The sequence below is a fragment of the Hyaena hyaena genome, unplaced genomic scaffold (genome assembly GCF_003009895.1).
Source record: "Hyaena hyaena isolate Hyena2069 unplaced genomic scaffold, ASM300989v1 scaffold_421, whole genome shotgun sequence".
Lineage (NCBI taxonomy): Eukaryota > Metazoa > Chordata > Mammalia > Carnivora > Hyaenidae > Hyaena > Hyaena hyaena.
In genome coordinates, this window is record NW_024081057.1 from 39,118 (window position 1) to 51,929 (window position 12,812).

Genomic DNA, 12,812 nt, shown 5'->3' on the forward strand with positions numbered 1-12,812 from the left:
GGGGAGACAATATAATCTTCTCCTCTTGTTTCCAGAAAGAACTTGAGAGCATTCTGTTGCAGAGAATGGGTCAAAGCAGCTCCAGGGTGGGGTGTGAGGACAGGACCCCTGGACCCTCACACAGCCCCGCTCCTGTCCTGCGCTCTGGCCACCTCCGGGGCTCCCCGCCAGCCAGGAGATCTGACCATTCTGTCTCCTTCCCCTTGCGGAGGGACGCTGATGTTGTTTCTTCCCCAGGTCTGACCTTCTCTGGTCCGACCCCTGAGGACCATGACCTGGACATGGCTGACAGTTGTCTGAATGACCCGTTCTTCCAGATGATGGTCCAGGACATCCCCCAGGTTCACTGCTGGCTCCCTGTTCACCTCCCACAGCCCCTCCCCATTCTCTCTGTCCTGGGACCAGCAGGCAGGGCTGCCCATCATATTGAGGGGAGGGGAGGCAGGGCTGTGGGCTCAAGATGTTGGTTTTGTGCAAGGTGGTGCCCGGGTGGGGGTCTACCTCAGTCTGGCAGGGCTTTCCCACAGAGTGTCCTCTGGGTTCTGTCCAGAGTAGAGAAGAGGGGAGAGGGCTGCTCTGGGTGAGGGGCTGCGGGTGTGGGGCAGGTGCTAGGGGGTCTCAGCCCCACAAAGCCTAGCACGAGGGTGGGCAGGGCCAGCCAGCCTGCTTTGGGCTCTAAAGCACAGAAAGATCCTAGAGGCTCCCGCTGGCCTGGGAGGCAGCATGGGCTCCTGCCAGGTGCTCTTGGAGTGTCTGACACACCATTTTGGGGTTTTCTTTTTCTAACAGAGTAACGTGTCTTTAAACCTATGTGAAATCTGTCGTCTGATACTTAATTGGGTGAAGAATTGTGTGGGAAGGCAGCGGATTCAGGTGATTTCCTATGGTTTAAGGAGCCAGCAGCTGGCTGGTGAGGGCCATGGTACGGGCTCTAGACAAGCCCCTGGGGAGGAGTGGATCCCTGGTTGGGCTGGACCTTCTCAGCAGGGGTCCATGGTTCGCTCCTGTATCTGGGGAGGGACTGCAGAGACTCTCCTGTAGTTGGGAAGCTCTGGGAGCGTGGAAGTAGGAGGAAGAGCGTGCATGTTTTCCATCCTATTGTCAAAGGAAACCTGTCCCCATTAAAGGTAAGACTCTTTCCCCTGTAGCCCCACCAGATGTGTCCATGGCCAGGTTTCGTGAGGCTGGGTCCAGGGGGCGCCTGGGTCAGGATTAACCAGCCCCTGATCTACCCCTTCCTAACAGCATGGCTGGTCCAAGTCCGTAATGCTTTCAGAGGCTCAATTTTCTTACCTGAGTAGTGGGATGCATAGTAATCCTTCAAAGGAGCTGAGGGGGTGGGACGAGCTTAGCTCCCCCCCTGGCCCTGCGCAAGTGCTTAACAAGGGGATGTGTTACTACCCAGAAGCACTGCTCTCTCCTCCCCCTTTCCCCCTGCCTCTGCTTTGTTCCCTGATCCTGCTCAGCTCCCTGGCACTGCAGAGCCCACCCTCAGCCCTGGGAACGCAGCTTTACCCTTCTCAGGGTGGTGGCAGAGGATATATCAGAGTCGAATGTGCCAAGACTCCAAGTTCTTTCTTATCCTAACCTTTGTCATGCACTCTGTGCATGAGCCCATCAGGCTGGGGCCCAGGAAGCTTGGCAGGCAGAGCCTCTCCTGTGGGTCTAGGGGCCATGGGCACTGTTCTCCACCCAGAAGGCGGGGGTTGGGGTGGGATGACGGTGTATAGGGAACTGGGACACTACAGGGCCAATGTCCTCACAAAGCCCCAGGCTATGGGGCCTGGGCATGAGGTCTGATCCCTGTCTCTCTATCGTCTGCCCACATGGCCACCTGGCACTAAGCCCTGCTCCCAGCATGCCTGTGGTCAAGGTTCCCAGGGCCTAGAGCTGCTGGGGTGTCCAGGGGGACGGCAGTCCTGGACTGAACTCACCTGATTCCTCTATCTGGAATGGTGCTGTTGCTGTTGCAGATGACCATTGAAAAGGTTGCGCAGCTGGTGTGCTCACAGTTTCCGCTGGTGGAAAATCTCTGCAAAGAGACCATCTCCAAATATGTAAACGAAATCACCCAGAGTATCCTCAATGCTCCACCCCACCAGGATATCTGCGTGACATTCAGGCTGTGCAAGTGTCAAGTCGGTGAGTGTAGAGGTAATGGCAGTGACTCCTTTCTGGAGGGCCCAGATCTTGTCCCCAAGTATGTACAACAAGGTTTAAAAACACAGAAATACATCTGTCGTAGGGAGCTTCATAAACAGCTCATCATGTCCCTCTAAGCTTCCTTGTGGTGACATGTTACTGGCCTCATGGTGTAGAAAGCATGGAGACTATGTGCAGGTGGGCTGCAGCTGGAAACGGCTGAGAAATACTCACTAAGAGGTTGGGCTTTGGGTGCCTGGGGGGCAGAGTTGGTTGAACATCTGACTCTTGATCTCAGCTCAGGTCTTGATCTCAGGGTCATGAGTTCAAATTCTGCGTTGGACTCCACACTGGATGTGAAGCCTACTTAAAAAAAAAAAAGAGTTGAGGCTTCTAATATATTTTTTTATTTTTAATAATCTCTCCATCAAACTAGGCTTGAACTCAGCCCCCAGATGCTGAGTCACATGCTCCACTGACTAAGCCAGCCAGGCACCCAAGGGCTTGGCGTTTTATTCCAGGCAATACTGGGGTGCCATCAGGTCCCCATCTCTGGTTAGCTGTGTCCTTGAACAAGTAGCTTAACCTCTGTGAGCTGGAGTGTCCTCACCAGGGAAGGGGATAGGAATGCGTAGTTCTGGTTTCCACCAAGGACTGAATGAAATGATTATGTGTAGGGACATTGACACCCAGCAAGCAACCTCAGACAGGGACCGTCAAAGACATCAGAGCCCTGATTGAACTCCCATCCCCCAGCACGACACGGGTGCCCGGGCACGGGAGCCAGGCCACATCTGTGCCCGGGATGCTAGGGGCCTGAGAGCTGAGCTCAGGAGCCGGGCTGGCAGGGAGAGCTTTCCCGTCTGCCCCTCCAGGGCTGCTCGGGCTGTGGTGCAGGTCAGGCCAGGGCTGCAGCACATGGGACGGGAAGGGCCCTCATTGGCTCTGGCGACTCGTGTAGCCCTGACTGAGGCCGTGGGACTTGATGCCATCAGATCTGGGGGCCACCACAGTGTGAGTCCCCACCATTTCCCATGATTAGAGTCTGTGGTTTTTCATCTCTAAAGCCCCACAAGCCACACAGGCCCCTGACTGGGTTCCAGGATGTGAGTCCAGGGCTGTTTTGCAGGGACAGGAGGTTCTAGTCCCCATTTCCCGTGGACACCCCACACTCCTGCCCACTTGTCTTCTCTCTTGTCTCCACTGCAGGTCGCTGAGCCCCTGGGACCTCTGACCCCACCCTGGGGAGGAGCACGGATTCGCCAGCAACCACCACCTGCTTCTGCCCTCCCACACCCAGAGCCCACCCTCCAGTTCCCTCACCTAACTTCTCAGTGCCTCCCCCTGCAGAAGAATAAATGTCATGCAAGCTTTTGGCCACAGCTGCTTTTCCTTTGGTGGATTTGAGGGGAGGGGCTGGGAGGCGTGCTTGGGTGGCTCATGCATTCCTTCAATAAATGTTTCTTGTTTGTCCCGCACTGTACTAGAGGCTAGGGATTTAGTGGTGAGCAAGTGAGCCTCAGCAGTCCTTACACATATGCTCATGAAATACTTAGGGACAGTCACTAGAGATGCACATCCTTGGAGAGCCTGGGGTACAGGGTGGAGGTACCCCCAGAAGCTCTCAGGCCAGGAGGAGGAGCAGCAGGTTGAAGGTGAGAGTGCTCCTCGTCATAGCGGACAGATACCCACCTTTGCTTCTCTTTTCAGGGAGCCTTTGTTTGCTGTTTTGCAGGGTATATATTACATTATTTGGTTGCCATCAATAGAAGTCTTTGCTCCTTCTGGGTAAATGAAAAGGCAATTTATTGGGTCAAATCATTAAATAGTGCATAGATAACTCAGGCAAAGAATGATCCAGAACTGAGTGGTGTCCCCAGAGCTCCAGGCCCGGTTCTATGCCTATCTCACAGGTCTTCCCACCTCTGTACAGTGAGACTGGTCTCAGCTGACTTCCTTCTGGGCAGCAGCCATGGCCACATCAGGTCAAACTTTACATTTTACAGTATGTCATCAGGAGGGAAAGAGCATTCTTTGGTAGCCTCTCTGCCCTTGGAAGAGAATGGAAGCTTCTTTCCTAGAAGCCCCATCAGACACTGAGTCCTCATCGGCCCAATGGGGCAGGTGTCATCCTGAATCAATCAGTATGTTCCAGGGACGTAGGATACAGATTAGCGTGAGCCAAGTCAGGCACCCTTCTGGGGCTGAGTCAGGGTTTATAGCATCCAAGGATGAGAATGGCCATGAAAATCTTTAAGACGTTGTTACTGGGAGCGGGGCAAAGGAATACTGGTCATCATAAGCAGCAGTTGTGTATCAGTGAGGCATCAATCCTAAAAGTATTTCAAGGACACCCAGTGGCGAAATTGGGGCCATTTTAGTACAAAATAGGTAATAATAATAGCACATTATAACTCACTAGGTAAATTAGACTCATGAATTTGTATAAATATAAATAATAAATGAATAAATGAGGAGAAAGGGGAAGTGTTAACATTACTGCAGAATGCCAAGTGATAAATGTAGACATAACTGCAATCTACATTTCCACAAATACTTCTGTTGGTATTAATTACTAATTTGCATTATTAGTTAACTAAACCATGGAGAATCCTAGCAGACAGGTGATAAACATTTTCTGCACCTCCTGCCTAAAATACAGAAATCCTGAAGAAACTCCATACTTACTATTAACCCAGAACTCTCCTTTTCCCTCCCTCTGTCTTTGCCTGGAAATCACCATTCTACTTTTATTCTATGAATTTGATGACTCTAGACACCTTGTATAAATGGAATCCTGTAGTATTTGTCTTTTTTGGTGACTGGCCTTTTTAACTTATCCTAATGTCCTCAAAGTTCATCCATGTTATGGCATTTGACATGATTTTTTTCTTTTTAAGGTTGGATAATATATATATGTATATACACATATATATATACTATATATTTATATCACATTTTGTCTATCCGTTCACCTGTCTATGGATGCCTGCTTGCTCTCACCTCTTAGATATTGTGAATAGTGCTGCTCTGAACATGGAAATGCACAGATCTCTTCCTGATCCTGCTTTCAATTCTTTTTGTGTAAACACCACAAGTGAGATTTCTGGCTCATATGGTCATATCACTTTTAGTTTTTTGAGGAACCACCCTACTGCTTTGCACAGAGGTTTTACAATTTTACAACAGTGCATGCTTTCTCCACTTCTTCACCAGCATTTGTAATTTTCTATTTTTTGATAACAGCTATTTGAACAGCTATCTCATTGTGGTGTCGACTTGCATTTCCTTAAAGATTATTGATGTTGAGGATTTTTCATATGCTTATTAGCCATTGCCAAGTCTTGCAAAGAGAATGTCTATTCAAAGTCACATTTTTAAATTGAGTGGTTTGATGTTTTGTTGTTGAGTTTTAACAGTTCTTTGTATATCCTAGATGTTAGCCCATTATTAGAGAATGATTTGCAAATATTTTCTCTCATTCCATAAACTGCCTTTTCACCTACTCAGTTGTGTCATTTGATGCATAAAATATTTGTTGACAAAATACTACTTATTTTGCTCTTGTTGCGTTTCTTGGTGTTATATACAAGAAATCATTGCCAAATCCAAAGTCATGCATCTTTTTCCTTATGTTTTCTTCTAGGTTTTTGTTTGTTTGTTTTACTTTTGGGCTTAGATGTCGGTCTTTAATTCACTTCTCATGACTTTTGTATACGGTGGAAAGTAAGGGCCTACCTTCATTCTTCTCCATGAGGCTGTCCAGTTTTCCCAGCACCATTGTTTGAAGATGCTTGAATTCCTTTAAAAATGTTTGTTTAACAATTATTTTTTTTTGAGAGAGAGGAGGAGAGTGAGAGACAGAGACAGAGCATGAGCAGGAGAGGGGCAGAGAGAGAGGGAGACACAGAACTGAAGCAGGCTCCAGGCTCCGAGCTCTCTGAGCCGAGCCCAACATGGGGCTTGAACCCATGAACTGTGAGATCATGACCTGAGCTGAAGTTGGTGCTCAATCAACTAAGCCTCCCAGGTGTCACTGGTGTGGTTTCTGTTATTTATTTATTTTTGTTGTATTGATATGGTGAATTACAGGAATTGTCTTTGATGTTAAATCACCTTGTATCCCAGATAAGTTCTAGTTTGTTGATCATAGTACAGAATTTTTTTATGTCTTACTGGGTTCAGTTTGCTAAGATTTTGTAGCGGATTAAAGCACCCTTATTCATAGGAGACATTGTTCTGTCATGTATTTTTCTTGTTGTCTTTTTCTGACTTAGATCCAGGCATCATCTTTTATTTTTTGGAAAACTTTCTGATGAGGGGTATTAGTTCTTCTAATGTTTCGTAGAATTCATCTGTGAAGACACTTGGCCTGGGATTTTCTTTGTGGGTAGTTTTTGAATTATGAGTTCAATCTCTTTGCTAATTTATTATAGGACTATTCAGAGTTTCCATTCTTTTCAATTTGCTTCAGTAGTTTATGAAGATGTGTCCATTTTAGTATAAGTTGTCCAATCTAGTAACATACAATTGTTCATACTATAAACAGTATCCTCTTGGTAAGTTCAGTGAAAGTGTCCCTTCTTTTATTTCTGATTCTAATAATAGGGCGACACACACGATCTTGTTAAAGTTGTGAGAAGTCCCCTGGGGGGAGGGGGGTAGCCTGTTGCACCTTCCTAGTCTGCCATTTATTGGAGAACAGGAATCCTCTCCCCATGCCCCCCACAGCACCCGCTGACTCCCACAGGAGGTGCCCTCACAGAAGCCATGTTGGGGAATGCCGACCCAGGATACCAGCCTGCTTTGCCTGGCACACTGTAGGCTTTAAGCTTCCTCATGCACACACACATGCCCCAATGGAGCCCCATCAACAGTTGACACTACACCCATTTCACAGATAAGGGAACCGAGGCTCCAGGAGATGGAGTATGTAGCTCAAGGTGCCCCCAGCTGGTGAGAGGTCTCCTGCCCTGGACTCCACCCTCCTTCCTTCACAGAAGTGAGTGGAGAGCAGGGCTTTGAATGGGCTAAAGAAAGTAGACTATTTCAGAGAAAAAGGCCAGGCTGAGGCTGGGCACTAGCCCAGGATGGGGTTCCCAGGCAGGTGGGAGGGGATGGAGTAGTCAGAGCAGACACTGAAGGGGGACAGAGGGCTGGGAGGTGCTGAGGGGACCCTGTCTCGGCAGCTGGAGGTGAAAGACCCAAAGGAAGTGGGAGAAGGTTCTAGTCCCACCAGGGCCCCAGGAGACCAGGTGACTGAGGTCAGGCCCCTTGTTCTCCCCACCCAGTTTCCTCCTCTGAGCCACAAAGGAAGTGGGTGAAGGCTGTCAGACAAAAGATGGGATGCCCAGTTGGATGTGAGCATATCCATATTTTGGACACACTTACACTAGACAATGACTTATTTATCTGACACTGGATGTTAACAGCCCAGCCTGTATTTCCATTGCAGATGAGGCCCAGTGACCTTCATGGCACAGATGAGGGGTCAGACCCTGGGGGGTTGGGACTAGATCCCTGGCAGGGGCTCACATCCTTCCCATGGGCAGTCTCTCCCTGTGGACCAGGCGAGGGATGGCTGGGCTGCACCTGGCTCTGAGGGAAAAGCCCGGCTCCGTGTGGTGGCCACAAGGCTGGTGAGGGGCTGGGGACCCAGGCGTCAGCGGTGCCCGTGCTCAGGGATCACCAAGCCCCAGAAGGCAGAGCGGGGAGGAGGTGTCCGCGTCTACCCTGACGGACCTGTGTCTAAATCTGCCGAGTGTGGCCGAGCTCCGTTGGCTGAAATGGCTGGGGGAGAGCAGGGCTACAGGAGGTGGCTGGGGGAGGCACAGCAGCACAGACCCCTGGGAGAGGAGGGCAGGGGTGGGGGAGGGGTGGGAAGCTCCAGGGCCAAGGGCCCTACCTGAGCCCTCAGGTGCAGGGATTGCTGGTCCATTACCACATCCCGGGCTGTGGGGACATCATGGCACCTGCTGCCCTCCAGCCCCCCCCCCCTTAACTGGAAAAGCTCTAGCTCTGTGTGTGGGGGGGGTGGGGTGGAGGGACGATGGATGGTGTGGAGTCTCTGAGGAAACACTCCTCCCCCCACTTCTCCACAAACTGGAGTCCATAGATAGCTTCAGGCACAGAATGATCCAGAGCTCCAATCCTGTTTCTCTGCCATTGTAATTCTGTCGGAGACCGGTTCCGGCTGGGTCCAGGGGTCCCTGAAGGATGGATGGTGTCACTGAGGGAGGGATGAGAGAGGCCTGAGAGTCTGGTCAACAGGCAGGCATCTCTGCTCTGACTGGGGCTCAACTTTGTAAGTGTTTGAGGGACGGTACAGAAGTGGCATTTGCCTTAGACAGTGATTTCTGATAACAAACTTCTATGATATGTAAGAATTTCCCAGAATATAGATTTGTAGAAGACTCATAGTGATTGAGGTAGAGGATTTAGATCTTATCTTATGGGGAAGGAAGGCATCTTTAGCATACCAGGCAATGTTTTTAGCATAAAAGGGTGAAGTTACTTCTCTGTGAGCAGGGATCAAACAGGTCTTTCAAGGAGAACACCTTTGCTCCCATAATCACAAAAGAAGAAGGTCCCCATTTTGGCCCTTATTCAAGGCCAAAATAAGTCACTCCAAATACTTGATAACAAATGCCTTGGGAGGGGGGGGTTGTGCTCCAAGCAGAAACAAGTGGGTGGGGGTGGATATCTGCCCTTAACTCTAAATTAGGCTCTGTCTCAGGGCTAGACTCAAGCCCCCATTATTATGTAAGTCTTGGATCTGCAAGGCCCTTAGGAAGAGCCTTTTAGCAATCATCCACAATGTTTTCATCTGAAGTCTCTGGAAAAGGCAGGGATATGCTTTTCCTTATGAGCAATCTGTGTGGGGAATATCGGTCTGATCTGGAATATTGTGAGGCCTGGTCAATACCAGCAGCCTCATTTCCAACATGAGCCAGTAGTAGCAGAAGGAGATACCAGTTTTCATTTCTCATGGCAGGAGCTGTGCAAACGCTACTGTTATGCCCAGATCGCGATCTCCCCAAAATCCCAAGACCACCAAGGAGTCCGAGTCACGTATGCAAAGGCAAAGGGCTTCATTATGGGCTTAAGCTCAGGCTCCCAGACCTCACCAATGCAATGGGTCCATGCTGAGAGCCCCGAACAAGGGCAGAGTAGGGTTTTTATGGGGTTTGAGATGGGGGAGTTACAGAAGTTGTGACATGGGAACAGTGATCCAATCATAATTATTCAACATCATTGACAGCGGGTTTGACCATACACATTGTCTAGAGTATTCGTTACTTTTGGCGGGATCCAATTACAACATTTAGAGTACCTTTAAATTCAACCAATCACAGAGAGAGCCTAGGGTCTTGTTCGGCGACTAACAGGTTAACTTTAACATTAGGTAACAGGGTCCTATCTATAGTTTCTATCTCCAGGCCTCTCCCTTAACAATGTGGAGGGTGGTCGCTGGCCTTTCCTGATTGGGTGTTGCAAGGGTGTTTACTCCTGCTTTGGGCAATGTGTAACTACCTGATAGTTTCGGGGAAGCTGAAACTCAGGCCTTCTAGTTTAGAGGGGAAACTTAAAGGCTGTCATGCAGTCAGTTCGGTTTAGACTTGTGGCCTTATACTACCATTTCCTCACTGTGACTGTCATCCAGTGAGGCCAGTGTGGCTCCCAGCATAATTTTTTGTGTTGAAAATATTTTAGATAATATTGTGACAAATCTGGCTACTGGTCAACCCTTCCTTCTCCCCTTTGCACTGTTATATGCCTGTTTACTGTTTAGTAGCTGCAGAATTTTAGTGCTATCCCACTGCTCCCCGACCTGGTGAGACCTCTGACATTGCACCTCCAGGGGGAGCAGCCTTGACTCTGCCCACAGTCACACCTGCGCTGTCTTGTCCCGTGTTTGGGCAGGGATCTCTGTCTAACAACACCCATTTGTTAAGTTCCACAAATTCAGGGCCCATCGCTCTATTGTTTTCAACAATGCCTCAAGGACTAAATTCTTCACTGTGGAATCAAAGCCAATCAACAAGTTTTTGTTAGTATATTGCCTGAGGTCAGTCTTTGAGATTTGTTTTGACCTGAGGATAACCCTTCACCATGTGTCTTTCCCCATTTCTCTGCAGCAAGTTAGCTGCCTACAGTTTGGCCTTATTTTTCTTTTTTAAAAAAATATTTTATTTATTTTTGAGAGAGAGAGACAGAGTATGAGCAGGGGAGGGGCAAAGAGAGAGGGAGACACAGAATCGCAGAACCTGACAAGGGGCTTGAACTGGTGAACCAGATCATGACCTGAGCCTAAGTCGGATGCTCAAACGACTGAGCAACCCAGGCACCTCTAGCCTTATGTTCAGTGAATCTATCAATCTCCTAACAAATATCTTTCACCATAACCTCCATTGCTTTCAAGAGCTCCCCGAAGCATGCATGCATCTCTCTACGATCCATTGCAAATGAAGTCAATTCTTTTAGAGAAGAGTTTGGAGGTCTCTGTCCATGGCCTGCTTCTCCCTCCTGGGAGAAATCTTAGACCCAAGGTTCTGTGCTGGTGGTGGTGACAGCTGATGCAGGCTCATTGGGTCTAAGGACCCAGATCAGGTCCTGTGGGACCAGCCAAGAGTCCTTGACTTCATGCAGGATGAAGATCAATCTCCAGTGGAGAGGAAGTAAGAGCAGAGTTTGCTGAAGACAAAGCAGATAGAGACAGAGCATCTGGGAGACTCAGAAAGGAAAAGGAGTCTGAGTCTTGTCTTTGCTCGGGAATTGGGTTTTTACTGAGGACAGTGGACTGGTGTACATGTCTTCTCAGGTATCCAGGAACTGGTACAAACAGAGAGGAGTGTTTAGGTTTCCGTCCATAAGTCACTTATGCCCTGAACTCCTTAGGTGTTATTCATTGTGCTACAAGACTCAAAGAAATCAGTAACTCCTTGGCCTTTACAAGCAGGGCTTTCATTAGCTGTACCATAAGGCATGTATAGGGCAAAGCAGCCGGTGTAGGTCCTAGCAAGAAGTCTGTCATGGGGTCCCTTCGGTTTCTGGCCTCACAATGATAGGCATCTCTTGGAGTGACATCCCCCTCCGGTAGCTGAGTGCTCAGTGGCTCTGGAGGCAGCAGCCCCAACCCTCCCTGGCTTGCCGGTCCTGGTGGGAATTCCTTGCCCTTGAGCTGTCCACGAGGAAATGGCAGCTCCAGTGTCAGCCCTGCCACACGCAGTGCAGAGCATCAGGCCCACCGGCAGGGTCTGAGCAGGCGACACCCCCCACCTCTTTGCTGCCCTCGCCTGAGACTTGGTCTGGGCAACAGGTAGCTGGGGGCAGGATGACAGGTGCCTGTGCTCTTCTCTGCCAGGAAGACAGGCTTCTGGCTCAGATCCCGGAGGAGAGAGAGCCCGGGGTCTTGTATGTACCAGACCGGAGTGCAGTTCCCATCGTGCGAGCCGCGAGGGGAGGGAAAAGGGGGGGTCTTGGGTCAAATACCACGGACTCCATGTAGTTCTTCCTGAGTTTTAGTAGATTTTCTCAAATGAATCTTTCTTCATTTGTTCTATGCACTCCGTCAGATTCCAGAGAATTGAGATGGTTGTTTTAAAAATAATTTCCACCAATCTCTGTGGAGCAGGGGTCCAGGGAGCATCTTGCACTGTGAAGCCAGAGGTGCAACCGCCTTGAGTGTTTTCTTTTCACAGATGTATCTGCAGATAAACCCGAGAAGGCAGGTCATGAAGCTTCAGTCGGCTGCTTAGCGTTTAGTGGGCTGATGTTATTGAAACCACTTAAAAGCATAAAGTTGAACAAAAATCAAAATGGCTGCACTAATGGTTCAGCAAAGCTCGATTTTAAATTAAGCCACCCTCTTCCTCTCTTCTGCAAACCTCTCTCCTCCTTTCTTAGCCTTTTGTGTCAGAAACCTGGTATCACCCTGAATACACAATGAACGAGGCTGGCAGCCAACATACAATTCTTCTCAAAACTGACTGGATCTTATATTTCCTTCTAACCCCCATCCCAGCCACTTCCCCCAGGTGGGTCTGCAGTTTTGAAGGCCTTAGGCTGCTGCTGCCTTCTTTGCCAGCAAAGCAATAAAGCTATTGTTCTTCTTTATCCCAACCTCTGTCTTTGAGTTGCATATTTCAGCTCCAGAGCATAGAGGTTGCTTTTTGCCATACTATGGCAAGGTCAGGATCACAATTGTGCAGAGTAACAAGTTTCCCATTCTAGGTGTTTCTCACATTTGACCTGGAAGCCAGTTTTACAATTATGGAGACTGAGTCACTAAGAGATTAAAGGGCTTGTGGAAGGTCCCATAGCCTTGGCAGATTCTGGATTTGAATCTGGACGTTGGGTCCAGACAAACTATCTTGCTTTTCCCCAAGGGATAAGGGTTTTGGTTCCATTAGTTAAAAAAGAGACAACAGTGGAGCCTGGTGGCTAAGTTGGTTGAGTATCCAATTTGAGCTCAGGTGCTAATCTTGTAGCTCACAAGTTCAAGACCCCATGTTGGGCTCTGTGCTGACAGCTTAGAACCTGGAGCCTTTTTTGGATTCTGTGTCTCCCTCTCTCTGTGTCCTCCCCTACTTGCACTCTGTCTGTCTCTAAAATAATTTTTAAAAACATTAAAAAAGAGAGAGAGAAAGAGAGAGAAACAACAGGCCCAT

General features: G+C 48.9%; 1 protein-coding gene across 2 annotated transcripts in view; it reads left to right on the forward strand.

Annotated features, from left to right (window-relative positions):
* Positions 1-3,515, forward strand: part of LOC120245550 (antimicrobial peptide NK-lysin-like) — a 15,788-nt gene extending 12,273 nt beyond the window's left edge. Inside the window, exons 2-5 of one of the 2 annotated variants that reach the window (XM_039252645.1) lie at positions 238-341; positions 790-873; positions 1,974-2,142; positions 3,352-3,515. In XM_039252645.1, coding sequence (XP_039108576.1) covers positions 238-341; positions 790-873; positions 1,974-2,142; positions 3,352-3,359 — 365 coding nt within the window. In that variant the 3' untranslated portion in view covers positions 3,360-3,515. Of the gene's footprint in view, positions 1-52; positions 342-789; positions 874-1,973; positions 2,143-3,351 lie in introns of those variants that run through there. The other variant, XM_039252644.1, reaches the window with a different exon arrangement.
* Positions 3,516-12,812: the final 9,297 nt, after the last annotated feature.